At 40.7% G+C, this 19444-nt stretch overlaps 1 protein-coding gene across 3 annotated transcripts in view; it reads left to right on the top strand.

Moving 5' to 3' along the window:
- arhgap10 (Rho GTPase activating protein 10) overlaps positions 1 to 19444 on the top strand; it is a 47738-nt gene continuing 28294 nt past the window's right edge. For all 3 annotated transcript variants that reach the window (XM_056408927.1, XM_056408925.1, XM_056408924.1), the window contains exons 1-13: positions 1 to 571; positions 12569 to 12664; positions 12880 to 12941; positions 14260 to 14331; positions 14516 to 14617; positions 16332 to 16442; positions 16627 to 16731; positions 17321 to 17450; positions 17886 to 17992; positions 18126 to 18220; positions 18942 to 19023; positions 19207 to 19249; positions 19361 to 19429. In XM_056408927.1, coding sequence (XP_056264902.1) covers positions 418 to 571; positions 12569 to 12664; positions 12880 to 12941; positions 14260 to 14331; positions 14516 to 14617; positions 16332 to 16442; positions 16627 to 16731; positions 17321 to 17450; positions 17886 to 17992; positions 18126 to 18220; positions 18942 to 19023; positions 19207 to 19249; positions 19361 to 19429 — 1228 coding nt within the window. In that variant the 5' untranslated portion in view covers positions 1 to 417. The remainder of the gene's footprint in view (positions 572 to 12568; positions 12665 to 12879; positions 12942 to 14259; positions 14332 to 14515; positions 14618 to 16331; positions 16443 to 16626; positions 16732 to 17320; positions 17451 to 17885; positions 17993 to 18125; positions 18221 to 18941; positions 19024 to 19206; positions 19250 to 19360; positions 19430 to 19444) is intronic.

Below are 19444 nucleotides of genomic sequence, written 5' to 3'. Positions count from 1 at the left end.
TTTGCTAGGTGGAGTACGTTTGATGAAGGGAGGGAAACATTGGACACAGCCACCATGAATATCTGACAACTCCCCTGAGCCGACTTCCGATGAACACGCATTGTTATCACCTTCCAACAGTTATATACCTGCTTGCTGCTCTTTTCGTTATTTGACAACTGTGGAACAAGTCACCCACGCGCCAGTGTCAGAAGTTGCCACGCTAACCAACGCTAGCTCCTGCTCTTTTTTCCCACTCTTTTTCCACGTCGCTATGTTTTCTCTGTTGGACTTGAAACTCCCTGCACAAAGAGCCGTCATTTTATTGTAACGGATTGTTTGTTTGTTTTTTTGTTTGTTTTTTTTAGCTTCAAAGTAAGCGTAATTTTGACCGTTTTCCCCCGTTCCTAAAAACGAAGCTATCACCCTGTCACAGAAATGGGACTACACCCGCTCGAGTTTAGTGAATGCTATCTGGACAGCCCCGGCTTCAGGGAGAAAATAAAGGCACACGAAGCGGAGCTGGACAAAACTAACAGATTCATCAAAGAGCTGTACAAAGATGGGAAGAACCTCATCAATGCAACGAAGCGTGAGTTTGATTTCGACGTTTCTAAACGTGTGAACTGTCAGATAAGTCGTGGGGAAAAGGTCTTCAGGGTCTTCCTGTGTCCACTACTTTTTTCGTAACATTTTCTTCCTCCCTTCTGCCAATGATTGTCCTTTTTTCCATTTGGCTCGTTTAAGAGTTAGAGTCGTTTAACTAGATGTCAAATAAGACGAAAAGCCATTGTAACCAGACCACAGCGTTGTCTTTCCTTCTCTGAACGTATGTCTTATTCTTATCTTGTGTTAAAAAAAATAATGTACGGTGATAATTATTCACTTTGCAAGCCTGAACCAAAAGGCCCCGAGTTGGTTGTAACAACCCCTTGCAGTATTTGATCCCATTCACATACCTCTACAGGGTTAAATGATCAGATCGCTATCTATTTGAACTCTAGTCTTGTGGGCGGGGCTTGTGCTTGAGGTGCCCAGTGCTTACAGTCTCCAACAATTAGTTATCAGAAATAAGGTGCCCTCCTGTCAAACTACCCCCCCCCCCCTCCCCAGCCTCATGATGTCATGTTTATATTTTTTATCAAATCAAAGTGCCGTGAAACATCTCGAGTTCGATAAAAAGTATTTTTAAAAGTGTAAAATATTTGTGTGTGTTCTTCTCTGGTGTTACCTGCTTTCGTGTTGACAGACAGGTTTCAGGCGTGTTCTGGCAGCATTGCTTGGTGCTTACAACAAGTTTTACGACTCTAAAATCTCCAGATAGACTTACTTTTATTATGAAAGAGGTTATAACACCAGCAACACTTGCAGTATCAGGAGCTTTCGGGGTACAGGCCACCAATGCATCACTTTGACTATCCATTTGACAAAGACGTTAACCTTTTTTTTTTTTATCCTTCTCTGTGTTTTAACTTGTGCTACAAGTCCTCTCCCCTGAAATAACAAGTATGTTCTGTCCTTTATTAAGTAATGAGGATATAATCATACCCTGTTATCACTTAACAATGTTGTGTTTTTCCAAATAAAATTGAGCAAACGGTAGTTAAAAATATTTTCCTTTATAAAGTTACTCATTTTAAGAGTTTGATGTTAAATACACCTACAATATATCAGATGTATACTGTGATGGAGATTTTAACCTTTTAATCCTCAGCCATAGGCCTATTTATGCTGCAGCTTCATCCTGAAGTTGTTGTTAATCTCTGAGAATGTTGCTGTTTCCTGGAGTAACTTGACTGTCAGTCCTTCTAAACATCTTGAATCAGCAGGTGCTCCATGATTTGTGGAACGTGACATTCGACACAGGGTCAAGCGCCGGGTCATGATGGGGTTCACCTGTTTAGCTGCAATGTTTTGGCGTGTTGTGGTTTTCAAATTGAGGAGTAACTTCTGCACCGTTGACACCAGGCTGGTCACAAGAGAAGTCTGCGCTCGCTCACCTCTTCTGTCGAGTGAGTCTCGATCTCACAGCAGCCATGAGAGAGGAACCCAGCATGGCCGGATTCTGGTGCCGTCGTCCCTTCTTCCACACGCTGCCCTCCTGTATCGTACATTACCGTTGTGCAAAGCTGTTATTTGCATACTTTTGATCTATTGTACCCGTTTGCTTGAGCGAGCCTTATCGTTCTCCTCGCATCATGCTGAATATTTACCCCAAAACCGCAACTTTATGACACTTTATATCTGTACATTTGCGTAAAACTCTCAGGTTGCTTTTTAAGCTTGGTGACCAAACGCTGTGTTCAGTATTGCCTGACACATTCTTCCATTTGTAACCTTCAAATTAAACAGGAAATAGCATCCCGACCGTGTCTTCATCCTTTTCACTTGCGTTTCATTTACCTGCTCTGGCTGCCACCGACTTCGGCCTCAAGCTTTTTGCAGCCACCTGGAACCAGAGCACCGGGGTGAACTCTGGTAGTCACTGTTGCTCACAGATTATTTTAATATTGATGCTCTGCCACGTTTGTGTAAACTGACGCACAATATCCCATTTCAGGAGGTCATGTCTTGTATTTCATGCCCTTAATAACTGGCTAAACTATGTGTCACGTTTTTAATTTTAATATATTAAATGTGTCAAACGTGTTTGGTATATCACATCATTTCATAACAAGATTGTTTATCCTCATTTAGCTTATTAGGACAATATGTTAAGAATTCAGGTAACCTGGTCGCACACTCCCATTGGGAGTACTGCAAAGTCAGTAGAAAATACAGGAAGGAACTGACGGTCATGTTCTTATGTAATGACATTAATGCAGTGCTCTCATCCTAGTTTTTTTTTTTATGTGTCCGGTCCCTTCTCCCTTCTCAAGGCAAATGATTGTTTTTGACATTCTTAGATAACTGTAATCATGAGATGTTTACTCAAATAGCAGTAGTAGAGAAACCTAAACATTAGCAAAGTGCCACAGCAAAATACATGGCCGGTTTTCGATGTCGTCCCGAAGTAAAAACTATCCACTAGTTTATTTGCACTTGATAGTTAATTTATTGTAAGTCCGATTAATCCAAACTGGGCTGAGGAGCTGTCAGCTGTGTGTGTTTGGTTAATAACTCTCATGCAGCACGTAGAGTTGGAACAATAAGTTAACCAACAGAAATATAATCTGCATCAAAAGATGAATTGAATTCTTTCAGGGAAAATGGACAAAAATCTGCTGCTGCTGTTGCTCTAGCATTTTAAATGTGAACATTTCCCATTTTTCGTAGTATTATAGTTTGAAACTTTCATAGTTTTGATTTTATGTTGTTGGAACAATAATAATTCACCTTTTGCTTCAGTAACCTAAAACCAAACAGTTTATAATGAACATAATTGTATGTTTTCAGTGTCCAAGGCAAATGGAAAAAGAAAACAAATTAAATCTTTCATCTTTTTAGCACAATTTCCAATTGTGAGGTAATCAGGACCTTCAGTCTGCTGATGTCATGTAATGGTCTATTAAGAATGGAAGTTTGTCGTCAATTTCGGTAAGCACGGTGGTATTTACAATTCCCTGTTTAGTTTAGCGATATCTCAAGGACAAATCAGTTAAACAGAGTATTATTAATACACACTCTCTGGGTGGAGCTCACCTCCTGCTTTGCTCTTATTAGTGGAACATTACTCTGATGATCTTGTCTCATGAAAATGTGAACCTGTGCTTGGCTCTCCTCTTCATAGAGATCATACAAAATAGCCCAGCGGTATTTCTTCTACCTCCTAAATCTGCCTTGTTTGTGGTGTTTAGCTTTGGAGCTGACACAGTTGTTTTTGATAAGTGTAGTTGATTTGTGGAACCTGAACTATGGAATCCTCTCTGTACACAATGATCACACCATTAGGTCGAACGCTCTGCAGTGATCCAGCATTCAGAAACACTTGCTTACAACTTATAGTTTTGGCTCAGTGGTGAGCGGGGTCGTCCTCAGAGGATCCCCGGCTCCACGAGCCCATGTCGATGTGTCCTTGAGCAAGACACTCGAGGACACATGGTGGAACCATACCTCCTCCCATCAGTGTATGAATGGGTGTGAATGATGTCATGTCGTGTTAAAGCGCTTTGAGTGTTCAGAAGACTCGAAAAGCGCTGTACCAGTACAGGTCCATTTACCGTAGTAAATGTGGTGGGTTATGCTCCATTACTTTCTGTGACCTCCGAATGATCTGCTGGTTGGCTCGTCAGAGGCAGTCGTTGATCTCCACATCCTCAGCCTGTCAGTGACTGGGAGGATGTCCCACTACGGAAAGACCTTGGTTCTGAGAGGAAACCTTATGGCGGGGCCCTGGGTTAGAGAGCCATGACATGGAAGGGCCCACTAGAGGAGCAACATGCAGATGTGCTTCTGTTTCAGAGGGTTTCCTCCACAGGAACTGTGTCCTGTCTGTCCCCTCTCAATCAGCCCTCGCTGTTGTCCTTAGCAAACACATTGACATCTCATTTATTTTTGAGGGTTTGAGCTCTCCATTTCTGAATTTCTTCTATGTTATTAGTTTTATAGCTTTCCATGCGTGTTCTATTATTGCTGCAATCGTTGGAAAAGTGAAGTCGCAGGAGGGTCAGTCACAGTCTCTTCCTCTGGTGAATTGACCATTTGGCTCATGAAGCAATATGATTTTGTATGTTTTATATTTTCCTTCACTATTGGGAAGCCATGGGAAGGTCTTTCATTGGCAGACAGGTTTAAGAGTAGTCCGCTATGGTGTGCTTTGGCTCACTGCTGCTCTCTGTAATCACATTACTGACTCTGCCAAAGAGCCACATCACAATCTTTCATTAAAATCGCATTAGCGCAAGACGAGGTAAAGTCGTGTGGGAGGAAGGCTTTTTCATCTCTCCCCCCAGAGAGAACGAGACCGACTATAAAAACGAATGCTCGATGGCATGGCTCTGCTTTTAGGGCTCCTTTTTTGGTGCAGACAAAGTGTTGAGAACTATTTGATTTACTTTGATGACACCATGTAACTGTCACTTTTTGAATACGTGCCAACAGATGCTGATATACACTATCTTTGATTAGCCAATTGGTGATTATTGACGGGACACTGCTCTAGACAGCCTCACCCTACAGACTTGTTTCGAGGATCAGGGAGTCAGGAATGAAGTAATGCACGCTTTGTGGGTAGGGATTTGGGGGGAGAGCGATTGTGGGAGGAGACGGGTGTGCAGGCCTTGTTAAGGGCAAAGGTGGGAGGCGAGTAGGGAGCAGGGATTCGGACTGGAAAAGATGGGAGTGTGGAACAGGAAGGACTGTGGAAAAGGCACAGAATGTAAACGCTGGCCGCTGTTTGAGGGCCTGGACCAGGCAAGCTCTGACCTAAGTGGCACATCTGATGAGACTGTAGAAATCATAACAAACATCACTGCAACAGGCGCCAATGAATACACTGTGGACATCTTCAGCAGCTGAACTTTGACATAAACATACCTTTTCTGGTTTGTTTTTGGAAGAATAAAAAACATGACAGTGAAGTGGAAATCAAGTTCACTAACTTTTGTTCTGTGGGAATAATTTCATACTTGAATGTGCTGCATGTGATGTTTTGCAGACGGGCGCTATATAAAAAAAAAAAAAGTAATTTAAAGCCTAATCTCACAGGAGTCTGTGTGTGTGTGTAAGGATAACAAAGACACATTCACCTCAGGAGGATTCACAGTAAAAACTACTACTTTACGTTGAACATATTGGAAAACACACGGACAGAGTGGCACGCCTTGTTTGAAAAGCAGTTTCATACAGTCATCCCAAGTCGGTGACTATTTGGATTACACTCATCGTACACTTATTCATACGCAGGGTATGAATGGCAATACAAGAGGTGAACGCAGAGGAATCTTTCTTTTCTGTGGGTGGTTTTAAGGGAATGTGGATCTTTCAGATAAATTTGAAGAGTGTCTCTGGTTTGCATGTTCCACATTTCAATGTCAGTCTGTCATGCAACGTTGGACTCACACTTGTCTTGGCTCGGGCTCGCCCTGCCATGCTCTTAGTCTTGACTTGGTCTCAACCCCCCAGACTCGTGGTCTTGTCTCTTTCTCGATAAAATCTGGTCTTGCTCACGACTTGATTAAGGTCACCTGTAGGTGAGCATATGAATGGCTGACTCTGTGTCAGTCCTGTAACCTTTTCAGGGAGTACTTTACTTTACTATTATAAGTAATACATGGATTTAAGTGACAGGCTAGTGTTTAGAGAAATTAAATAAAATATCCATTTCAAATAATAATTTCGAGCAGTCAGAATTGTGACTTTTTTTCAGCTGAGACACTTGAATGTTCATTTTTTGAGTGCTGGATTTGTTTCCCCAGAAGTTAAATATTAATCTTGGTAACTATATGCATACATTATCTCTACTCAAAGGTGCACATGCTAGCTTTATGATGGCACAAACTTGCTTTTAAAAGCTAGGATGTGGGTGTCAAAGATTATTTGCATATATCTATATATTTTTTATTGGTTTTGAGCTTGTTGCTGTCGTGTTTTGGCAGTGTTCTCGTTGGGCGAAAAAAAAGCCACCCCTGCTTTGGTGTGTGTGGTGCTCCATAGTAACCAGAGCCCTCCCTATTGCGTCATCTTTGTTTTTCTCCCTACCTCCTATGAACAGAGGCAGCAATGTTTAATCACAGAAGTAGGCATTTAAAAAATGTTTTTCCTATTACAGAAGAAGGGTTAGTGCCTGTAATATCGGACACAATAACAATATTAATACTAATACTTCATGATATTCTTTAAAAGGTACTTTACACATGGTTAAAACCATAAGAGCGAAGACAATATAAACGAGAGAGATGGCATAACAGAAAGAAACAAAACAAAAACACACATCGACCCCGCCCTACATATATCTATACATAGATAAATGTACGGCGGGGTCGATGTGACTCACACACTGAAGCCACTAGACTGGGCTCTCTGGCTTTCTGCAGAGAAACTAGCAAAGTTTGACAGTTCCCAGGTTTGCTCTGAAATGCCTTGCTTTAAAAGGCAAAACGCAGGAGAAGCCTTTGCCTTGGACTCCTGTGCCCTCGTACGTGTGCTATTTCTATCTTGTGATGGTTCTTTCCTCCAAGATAGCAGCTATCATTTCAATCTTATGTGGACCTCTCATCTGACACTTTTGTTTATTGCTCCGCTGATTGTATCCAGTTGATCAATGGTGTTTTAACTTCAATTGACGCTGCACAGGGACAAGAATGCCGTAGCTGTTTTTTTTTCTCCTTTTGTGACTGTTGCCTGCCTTCGACAAACTCTTGGAGCTTCATGTAACCGGATAACATTCATTCTTCATGTTTTATGTAATGAAGTCCACACAGCTTGCCTCATATTAACTGTCCGCCCTGTGAGTGAGTTGAACATGCATGCAGCCTGCGTAATCAGATTGTGGATGGGTGTGATCTGTGCACCACGCTCGCATATGGCTCCAATAAAGAGCTTGCAAATCTATCCCTTGACATCATCGCTCGTTGAGTACACACTAATTGTCCACGGTGACCCGAGCCGTGATGCCGTATTTGCTGAGATACCCATAATAATAGCAGAACGTGCGATCGGAAAAAAATGTATCGAACCCAAATTTGCTCTAGATATATCTGTGGATCATTAGAAAAAAACCTAGCACGTTTAATTGAAAACACAGTATGATATTGTGAAGCAATGCAACATTTGACAACATAATTATTATGTATTATGCTCTGTAATGGGGCAGGAAAAGATTGAAGAACTCTTCTCACACCTTGAAGAATTTCTGAATGATATTGATTTTTACGGACATACCATCAGCTCTTCATTATCTTTTACCATACAGAGCGGTTGAATACTGCCCTGACTTCACGTCAGGCACAATGTAGTGCGTTAAGGCTTTGTTAAGGTGTGCCAAGGTTCAGTGTAATGTTGGGAAAACATGTTTTTACTATCTAGGGGAGGAGCTGAACTTTCCACTCTACATTCATGTGTGTTTTCATCATTAGATCACTGCAGCTGACAGCAGTGATTCCATAAAGGTCACCGATTACCCATCTGGCTAGTAGAGGGTGAGAATTCATGATTTAACAATACAGAACAACACATACTAGAAGTAGTCGGAGTAGTGCTGCTAACAACAGCAGCTTATAAGTTGTACTTTTTAGTTATAACATGAACACCTTCTGTCGTTGAAGCCTCTGCTTCAATGTAACGGTCAAAATTAATATTGCTAACAAAGCCAAACAAAAGCAAAAAAGACACGAGTAGTAGAGACACGGTATGTGCAAAAGATAAAATATGCAGCCTCTAAAACTGCTTTTCTATTTTCTAGGGATTTAAAAGAGGACACACTCATCTTTCCCACATTCCTATGGCAGACTGAGCTGCATACTGCAGAAAAGCTTCTCACGTCTGCGTATAAGGATCATAAGAGGGGCAAACAAACACTATTACAGCAGTAGAGTTACAGCAATTAAAGTGAACTTATGTTTTCTAAATGATGTCACTAACATGGGGTATAGTGATGGAACACATTCAAAGTTAGCAAACCGTTCCACAAAGTTAATACACGTCAAACAGTCACTGAGCAACATTGTTTTTTTATTTGTTTCTGGCCATTCAACACATGAAAGTCCAACATAGAACCTCCTTTTTTCGCTGTTTTGAGCGCCAACAAATATGTCTCTTTTAAAAATATGTTTCCCAGCTGTGAGTGGAAACAACACAGAGGATCGCAGAGGAAGTTAACCAAAACAATTAAACCAAAATAATGTTCTCAAAGATGCTGAAATGCTCTGTAGACCTGCTCATGATTCTCTGTGGGTGGGGCCCCTCATACTTTGCATTTGTTCCAATGGTTTAATCAAAATATGTATTAGTTCAGCTTTAAGGAAACTGATAGTATTATGTTGTTTATTCTCAGCCCCAGAATTGCATGAGGCCAAAAGTGTCAAAAGAAGTTCTCGCAGTCGGTGCGATGAGGTTTTTGAGTTAGTCTGCCTAGATAATCTCACGAATGTGATGAGCTATACAATGAAGTTAATACAGGGTTTGCTTAAGTGTTTGAATAGGCTATTAGCACTAATAATACCTGTTAAGGCTAAGGTGTTTTCATGCCAAATCATGTTAAAGAAAAGAAAATCTGAATTGATGACAAGGCTGTGCTTCATTGCTGGTGAGGGGTGTGGTCAGTGATTCCTTCCACTCAAAGGCAGTAGCTTACAATAACCTTAATAACAAGTGGACAAAAGAAACATAAACAGTGGTGACATATTTTCAAAGTGGTGCAGTCGGCGCTTGAGGCCTTAGGCCATGCGTCCATCAATAAAGCCTACCAATCAAAACGTAGGAGAGGTATTAAGAAGCGAGAACAAATGAAACATAAGTCTCAATCCTGCTTACTGGACTTTTAAAATGATATCGTTTATGACAGACTATACTAATATAGGATTGTATATTTTTCTGTAGTCATTCCATGTGCTGCAAATTAGGCACCGTTTCCTACACCAGAGAGACCAGAATGACCTTTTATGGACTTGCACACCGTGGTCTGGATTTGAGTTGTCTGTGTAGTTTGGATTCCATCTGGATTTTACAGTCACTTCAAAGAAAATTCCAATGTTCAATATAGTAAGTCTTTGCTCCCAAAATACTGCCCTTACAAGCCTTACAGTTGCCATCCCCTTTATTTTGGAAATAACGCCGGTAACCCGCACTAAAATACTCCCACGTAGCGGTTAATCAGGTTGTGTTTACACCAGCTGGAAGTCACCTCTGTGGCAGAAGCACAGCTTTTAGTGTATTGGCAGTTGTGTTAGTATTATGAGCTCCAACATGATTTGGTGCGGTTGACACACGTTTATAATATACCTTTTTTTATTCTCTAAACTATTGTCTAATGAATTCTTGCAGGAACTCTCATCTGATTAGAAGCTGACAATAACGAGGTATCCCACAATGCAGCTCCCTCTTCAAACCTCACTTAAATACTGGCGTTCAAGTGGTGCCTGAGACGCTCTGCTGCTTTTGCTCGTCAGTCTGCTCATGTTGCTTGTGCAGCGGCCGGATTTTGTTAACCACGTCTCTGTGGTATCTGAGGAAATGGCTAATGTAGAATCTCTCTACTCTTTACTGATTATCTAAAGTTAGTTCTGTGCGGTGATTTGCAGAAGTTCAAGAGCCAAGAAATTAAGTGTTGGGACCAATACATAAAATTCTGAATACTTTAGTTTTGCATGCTTTCATTAGTGTATTAACTACATTCCCGTGCAGAAGCTGTACCTGGTTTGTAGTTTTATTACTGCGTCATTTAGCGTTTTATTTGCTGATGCACATTACTTTAGTTTCTTTTCTGCTGCTGCTGCTTAAAAAACACAATTACCTCACCCATAAGTAAAGAAGGAACATTTCCTCTGAGTGCTATATTAAGACCCACGCAAAAAACAAACAATTGTAAATGCGGTAATACTCAAGCCGCCCCATTGTCTGCTCTGCAGCACTTGGCTTCCTGCAGTTTGATGATTTACACAAATTGGCTAAAAGGAATTGACCAGAGGTGTTTTCTTGCCCATATTTCCTTGTGTACTTTGGCATCGTAAAGATTTGAGATTGAGCTGGAGAGCAACCAGCTGTGGATCTCCAGCTGTTTGAAATAAATCACTGAGGCAGGAGCTTTGCCCTTTGTGCCAAGCTCAGGCCGACATTATCCAACACCTCGCCCATGTTTAGGCTTTGGGCCTGACTGTAGATCCATAGCATGCGGACACACACTGTTCAGAGAACCGGGAGTGTGTGTAGGCGAGACGGGGATACAAATTAACAAGACATAGCTCAATTAAAAATTGTTAAAATGATTGTGCGATTGCTTTTTTCGATATTTTATTTTACTAATTATTGAGCTATATTACAGAAAAAGTAACTTATTTGTAAAGTTATTGGCAATTTTTAATATTCTGAGAATTCAGGGCTTTTTCCATCAGAGAATATTAGATGGCCTCGACAGCTTTTAGCAAAGCCTGAATCATCAATAACAAAACTGTCAAGGTGTTACGTCACGTGTGGCCTTGTTGACAAAGATGCATCCAATGTTACGACAACAGCCCTCCCCTTTAAATCCAGTTGGGGGCCATTGTTGGATGAAAAGCCAAACAATGTAGTTCATCAATAAGATTTAGAATTGTTTTCAGGATTCTCTCAACTGATGAGAGAACAAAACTCAAAGACTAAATATTGAATATTATACTGCATATCGTCGAAAATGACTAATTGATTTATATAATCATTAGCTGCAGCTCGTTGTTCCAGCCAGCTGTTGTGTGCTTTTGCAGCAGTAACAGATGCTCGGCAACGCCAGAGCTCTATTCCATGGTGTAGATACGAGTTGATTGTCCCCCGTAGAGTCCCAGTTTTCTGCCCAGTCTTATGACACCGCTCCTCGGTGTACTGCTCACAGCTCCAGTCTTAAAATACCCGAGCTGCATTCTGTCATGCTTCCCTTTGGGACTGCCGTGGGTCAGAGATCCCACCTCGGGGAATCTCTTCACTGGTTGGAAATAGATTTTGTTTGCTGGTGTGCAATGGGTTTAGTGAAGGGGGGGACTTCAAACATCATGTATCCAACTCTAAAAATCATTCATTTCTTTTAATGCAGCATTGGGTGCATTTATGCAGGGTTTACGGGACTGTGTGTGCTTTTTAGGATAATAGTCACCCGTCTCAGGACTCTCCTGAGATTAGGCATGGCATTTATAACCATATAATTCTCTCATATATTTTAAAGAAGTTGACATCAACACGATTAAAAGGATGGACATCAGTTTTCTATCCTGTAGATTTTGGCCTATTTGGTTTAAAAAGTCTCAGAACAACGTGTGAAAGCATGAGGGGCTTTCCTGGGAGACGTATTGGTTGAATTGCTTTGTTTTCCTTTTGTCTAATGAAGGATTTATGTTGTTTTTAGAGTATTCGAGCTGGACAATATGAGGTTGACTGATAACAGATATGCAATTGTATGTTTCATCTCATCAGTAGTATAGATGTACTTTTTGAAAGTTTTATTTCAGGAGAGTCTTAAGACTTGCATTATATTTAATGTGTTACTTTTTCTTGCTTAATACTGTCAGATATCTTGACAACTGAAAAAGAAACATGATATTTTGCCTATATTGAACAACTCTAATGTCTCCTATCCACTTCGGGGGCTATCCAGCATTTAGGTAATACATTGGTATCCTCATACTGATTCTTTCATTCTTTATTTGTGTAAGTTGTGGCTAGCACACAAGACGATTAAATATACTTTACTTTCGTGGCGTTTGCTAACTTGTGGTAACTACCCTCATGATACACTGGGGCTTGAAGTGCAACAGGATGTAGCAGACTGCAGACAAACAGGATGTTTGCAAAGGGGTTAACTGTAATGCATCTGCCCTTCTCTTCATGACAGCTGACATTGTGTTACCTTTTTTCAAACTCCTTATCAGGACAGGTCAACTTTCAGATATTGACAACATACAGTCAAATCATATTAAGCACATATTAAATGCACATTGTTTATTGATTTTTTCATGTTTCTCTTCAGAGCTTGTGATGGCACAGCGAAAGTTTGCCCACTGCCTGGGAGAGTTTCAGTTTGAGTACGTCGGCGATGCGAAGACCGATGATGAGAAATGTATCGGTGAGTGTGGGTTTTTTACAATTCCATTCGATTGACTTTGTATTGCCCAACATCACAAATTTGCCACAAGACTTTGCAACCTGAGGTTTGTCTCTTCACATGATGGAAACTAACCACCAGTTCTGTTACCAATGTTTATGTCTTCTTTTCATGTTGTTGTCTGTGTAAGACAGACAGAGAGATTTCAGTTAGATTTTCTGTTTGTTTGACTTCAGATGAATCTTTGCAAGAGTTCTCCTCATTCCTCAAGAACCTCGAAGAACAAAGAGAGCTGATGGTGAGAACAACCAGTCAAAACCTGCTTGAATGTCAGGGCAAATACCTGTCTGTCTGTGTGTGGTGTACAAAATCTAAATGATTTAACGTTATATCCTTGCATCCCTGTGTGCATTTCCAACCAGCCTACACCTATCACTGCCCATATTTGGTACTTGCATCTATTAATGTATGACTCACTCATCTGCCAGAGATCCAGACAGGCACACGTAATATAATTATCTCTGACGTAGAGTACAACCCCAGCATCCAGCAGTCAAAGCCAGTCACCTCCCCCGTGGCTACATATGTATTGATAGTGTTCAAACAGTTGTGCTTGTCTGGTAGTCACTGTCACACAACTGGCCTGGGGAGTGGCTGCAGAGAGTACAGGATCCACTTTGTCACAGCCAAGCTTTTAAATACCACGAAAGATTCACATAAGCTTCTGCACCCAAGGTCCACAACAATTTAGCTCTTTATGAGCGCCATAAAACTAGCTACTGCATCAGGCAGCGGCGTTGCTATTCTATAAATCACATCACATGGAAGAAAGTTCAACCTTCTTTAATGATCTGTGATGGTTACAGTGGGTTATAAACTGCTTCCCTAAAGTGTTAAAAGTGCCCCATTATTATCTATACGGTGGTATTAGAGGTGATGCACCTTCTTGTCCTGTGGGTTATTTGTGAACTCCGTAGATGTAATGTCATCGATTTGCTTCGACAAAGCTCCTCATTTGACGATTCATTTAATGTGAGACTAGTTTGATGGCCAGAGATAGTTGGGCAAAAATACTTTCAAAAGAAAAAAATCTAAAACATTCCACTTCTTTGGACTGGGATATACAATTTAGTGCGTGTGACTTTCTATGAACAGCCACTGTGTTGCAATGCCTGTCTGTCTGTAGTGTCTGAGGTTAGGGAGTGGGCCCATCATCAGTCGCTGGCTGAGATGACTGTTTTAGCGCCTGGCTCAGACCATAAGGGTAAACACTTCTCAGCACAGCACGGCTTATCATAGTGGGATGACATCACAGTGCAAAGTAAGGAAAAGTAGGATGGGCATGCAGGCACAGACATGTCCTGCAGCAGAGCACAGCAGAGCACTGGGGAGTGAAATAAAATACATTGACTTTATTAGGAAGGAAAAGATCATTTTAGAATCATAGTATTGTCATTGCAGTTATGTAAATATTGTAATAATCTAAAGGAGCCACTCCTCCATGGAGTCAGCAACAACTCAATACGGCGAAATGTTGTTGCGTCACATGAAATGTCACTGGGGTTGGTCACCAAGTAATGAGCAGTAATGAAGGTGTTGTTGTGGTGTCTGTCTAGATGAGAAACATCACAGAAACCTTAATGAAACCCCTGGAGAAGTTCAGGAAAGAGCATCTTGGTACAGTCAGGGTAAAGTATGATGGTTTCTCTTCCCAAAATGTGTTGAAGCTCTAAGTGTTTATTAAAAACATCTAAATGTACAAAAGTATATATTTTACAGTTGGATGCTAAAAGCATATTAATTTTACTGCTTTGATTCCTTTGTCCCCAAGAATAATTTTAATATTTTCTTCTCCTTATATTCCTTCTTCAGGCGGAAAGAAAGAAGTATGAGAAAGAAACCGAGAAGTACTACAGCTCTCTGGAGAAGCTTCTGAATATGTCGGCAAAGAAGAAAGACACGCAGCTACAAGAGGTATTTATCCTTGCCTGAACTCTCCCGACGGATTTCTAAAATGCAGAAAATAGCAATTCATAAAGCCAGTAAAATGGCTATTTTGTGTTGTTGAGATTCCCTGTTTTGTTTTTTTGCCTTTGGTGCCACGGGGGAAGAGCCTCGCTGCAAAACCTGTTGGACCGTGCAAGTTTCCACTAACATGCCTTGCAGCAACAGTTTTCTTGGCTTTTTGGGAAAGGAAATGTCTGCTCACTTGTGTTGTGATAGTAATGTCAATGCTGGTTGCTGTAGTATGGGAACAATCCATGCTACTAGGGTAGGAAATGTACATAGGGAGCAACATGTGGTAATTACCACATTTAAAAAGAAATTGGGTGAATTTTTTTTAAACTTGTGCAATGACATTTAACCTTTGTTCAAAAATAGCAAATATACTTATTTAGGCTTAAAATATATTAGCACTTTTCCTACAAATGGCAATTATAAGACTTAAGCAGTAGTCTACCGAGTGTTTTCTGATATTTTTTAAACAAAAAAACAACATAAAACATAAATCAGACAATCATATTCAATTGTATTCTTATTTCTTTTTGGTTATTTATTGTTATTATATTTTTTTAAACAACTTATGAACAATTATAACGTATTTCTTTGTTTTTTTATCATTCAAAATTATATTTATTGATTAATTTTGTGTGAAGTACAGATGGCACACAACAAAGAACAAAAACAAAATGCTATTAAATTATCAAAATGATGGGGGCATTTGTTGCCCCTCTCCTCATCATATCAGGGACAAAATTATATTTCTTAGAGGCATTTTTGCCCTTTGCCCTGGTGTGTTTCCGACGCTGCACGCTTCACTGCTATACCATGGGCATTTAACATCGTGGAGAAGTTAGCAACCTCTCAATAAACAATGTTTCTGCCCTTCTGTCTTTGCCATGTAGCCATTTAAGGCTAAGCTATATGTTGTATACGCCAACCAGAGAGGACACTCAAAATAGTTGACATGATGGCTGCAGGCTGCTCAGTTCTCTGACTCTTGTGGAACCAACAATGATTTCTATGAGACATGAATAAATAGACCCAGTGATTCATTCACAGCCGCAAGAGTCATACACTTCATCAATACCGCATCGGATTCTTTGGTCAACTCAATGAATGAACTGCAGAATATCGATATATATAAAAAGCACTGCTATGTGAACACTCATATTAGTGTGAATATAAATAGTTACTTATCAGTTGCTGATATTTAGTCAGAAAAGATATCAGCCAGTATCTTGTTGTAGAAAGACTGTTTATCAAGAATTACAATCAAAGATGCTTTAGTTTTGTTACATTGCAAACTTGTGTGTGTTAACTGTTACTCTGGGGTGGCCTCATAGCAAGAATGAAACGAATCCCCCCTCACCCTGCTGGGGTTTTTCTGTGTTTAAATCTACCCCCTAGTTTCGTTGTGTGTGTCGCTTCGTGGTCTGTATCTGCAGTATATGGATAGAGGGTGTGGCATGTTGTACACACAGTTGTATCACACAGCCCTCTGGGACAAACTTGTTATTTGGGGCCATATAACTTGATTTAATCTACAGTATTTGATGTAGAACTCAAACAACTTCAAAAGTGAGAGCATAATGCCAATTTCCACTGTATCTCAGTGTTTCGTCTTTGCTTGAGTGCGTCTGTCTGTCCCTGTAATCATCTTGATGCATGTTCTCCTCCCCCGCAGGCAGACAGCCTGGTGGAAACCGTGAAGCTGCGCTTTCAGGAGGAGTCACTGGAATACGTGTGCAAACTGCAGGAGATCCAGGAGAGAAAGAAGTTCGAGTGTGTGGAGCCGGTGAGCGACTCTCTCACCTTGGTGGCTTGTCAGCACTGACGCGGGCAATTGGCTTTCACATTAATAAAAGCAACAGGGAAATTTAGGATACGTCACATTAACCATAATTTTGTTGTGAGTTTCTTTCTCTCCGCTGACTCTTGAGATTAACATCCCGTATCTGTTTGTGTTGTGATCTTTTTAGATGCTGGCCTTCTTTCAGACCATCTTCACCTTTTATCACCAGGGCTTCGAGCTCGCCAACGACTTTAACCATTATAAAAAAGCCCTGCAGATCAATATTCAGAATGTAAGAAATATGAATGTTTTCCTATTATATTTGCATTAGGATGTTTCTAAGCTTGACGGCAATTGCTTGTGTACAATGTGTGTTCAGATAAAGAATAGAAAACATCTTGAGCGTAATGCGAGCCAGAGTGAAACAAATTAAAAGTTGCAATCTGAAAGGCCAGTGTAACAAAAGCGTGATATACGATCAGCTCATTAAGTTCTTGCAGATAACCTCTTTTAAAATAATTTCCTACTTGACACAAACACTAAAGCTCAAAACAGAGCGTCATGGCCCGTTGAAGTCCTCTCTGTCGACCTGGATGATTCTAATATTTACTTTCCTTTTTTTTGTTGATTTGGCCATCCTTTCCTTTTATTCTTCATTCTTGCTGTGAGGCCACCCCAGAGTTACAGCCTTATCTTGGTTTCATTCTTAGTTTTACATTACTACCAACCATTCAACCAATGTCATGGGGCTGAAGGCGTTTCCCAGGGAAGCTCATAAGTTTGGAGTTGACGTGACCTCTCATTAGGAAGGTCCTGCTACCTATTCACTGAGCTTTGTGAAGTGACTTCCTGGAGCGTGTGTTTACCCCCCGCCCCTCCAGACAAGGAGTCGATTTGAGGGCGCCCGGTCAGAGGTGTACGAGCTAATGAAGAGGATCAGGGAGACACCTCAAGAATACAGACAGACCAGTCCTATCAGTTGTGAAGGTTACCTCTATGTACAAGAAAAACGTAAGTCTACTATGTATTTGAAAGTTGTTTCTATTATGGAGTGTTATATTACACCCATTCATAACTGTTGCAGAGACACACAGTCCAATGGCAGAATGTTATATCACTTTCATTCAATTTCTGTAAAATTGATGAAGCGTAGTGTTTTTTCCCCATTTATAACATGACTTTGACAGAATTCAGAATTAATTATCTTCATCCCTTTTAAGGATAAATAAAATTATCACAGGGGTTCAAATGCATTTTCAAGCTGCAGTAACATATGATGCATTTGACTTAATAATATTATTAGTATTATTATTTTTTTTAAGTGGCTCTACATGCTTTCACACGTTGTCATTCCGGATATCTTTCTTGATACTTCTACGTGAAGCAATACTGAATGTTATGATGTGAATAGTGTTGACTGTCTGGGCCACACCCGTGTTCCTGCAGGGCCCCCTCCCTTTGGTTCCAGTTGGGTCAAGCGCTACAGCACATTCGTCAAGGAACAGAAGATTCTGCACATGGTGACCTTCGACCACAGATCTGGTGGCAAGATTGTGAGTAGTCCTACAACACATGGAACAATGGGTTATTAATGAAATCTCAACCACTTTGTTCACTATGCAATTATGTTTGTGTCAGTACAGTAAAGGCTTTCTCCCTCTCTTTTTTTGTTGTTGTTTTGTTCAGGGGGAGACCGAGTCCGTCACGCTCAAGTCCTGTCTCTGCAAGTCGACAGACATGTTTGACAGGAGGTTCTGCTTAGAACTCGACATAACCGATCGGTACATCTTCCCCTCACACCTTTTTTCTTTTCTCAAACGCATTGTAATGATGGATCTGATATGATAACGGTGCATGTACTATCATTCTACATTATGCCTCAAATTGACACGGTTACTTCACAAATATCTGAACATTTCTTCTGATAAACATATTCTCATGCTACGTCCACTGAGCACATAGATGATACGATGTGATATTCCACACGAACAGCCTTTCTTAAGGTCTTGGCTGCACACAACCAGTTCAGCTTGCTTCTCCATGTGTGTTTTGGATCATTGAGGGCGGGACAGCAGGATTTGTGTGAGAGGGCTGCCCTCACACACTTAGCGAGGAGAATTTGTCACACCCTGCTGTTCCGTGCTGTAATATATTTTATTTTGTCACTCAACTTTTTTCTGCCCTGCCTTTTTTTCTCTTGTATTAATAGGAAGAGCAATACCCCAGATTTAGTATGGTAATTTGAGTCCATGCATCCATCTAATTGGGATGAGTAACTTCATATCTATGTGGTCCCACGTGATAGGTCTCATAAACCTGCATTAACAACTAATAGAGCTCATATTTGTATTTAGTGCAAATTAGGGGTGCACGTTCCTTTAACAGAGGTTTTTTTTTTTTTTTTTTAAAGATCGCTAAGCTCATTTAATGTTTTCTATTGACACGGTTTAATTCCTTACTGCTCTGTACCTCTAACTCTGATGTGCTGTGGCTCTCTTTCAGGCCAGGCACAGTGTTGACAGTCCAGGCTCTCTCCGAGGATGACCACAAGTTCTGGATGCAGGCCATGGGCGGGAAGGAATCTGTGAGTCAGCCCCCTGCACTGTGTCATCTTCGACCACTCACTTGAGTCATGTAGCCCCGCTGTATTCACTTTCATCTTATAGAAAACTATTATTTTTAATGTTATACACTTCCACATCCCTGCACTTTCTTTCCTGTGTGTTCACTGTTCAAAAAGCCATAACATTGTTATTCATGTGTTTAGACTGGACACTGTCTTGGGATGACTTATTCCAAAGAAAGAGGAAGTAAGCGCTCTTTTGCTGTACCAGACTTTGTATCTTTAAAAGAATATCATAAAGTTTCACGAGTGCACCACCTTTTCAAAACAAATGCATAAGGTTTTCTTCTCTCTGCAGTTGATGCCCAGCTGGATGATGTAGGTTTGAGTTTGATGAAGAACTCCATCAGCGCCATCGAGACGAGAGGTGAGCCTCGGATAT

The sequence above is a fragment of the Pseudoliparis swirei genome, chromosome 24 (genome assembly GCF_029220125.1).
Source record: "Pseudoliparis swirei isolate HS2019 ecotype Mariana Trench chromosome 24, NWPU_hadal_v1, whole genome shotgun sequence".
In the NCBI taxonomy this organism is placed as follows: domain Eukaryota; kingdom Metazoa; phylum Chordata; class Actinopteri; order Perciformes; family Liparidae; genus Pseudoliparis; species Pseudoliparis swirei.
Note: the sequence above shows the minus strand (reverse complement) of the source record. Positions and strands in the feature narration are given on the sequence as shown.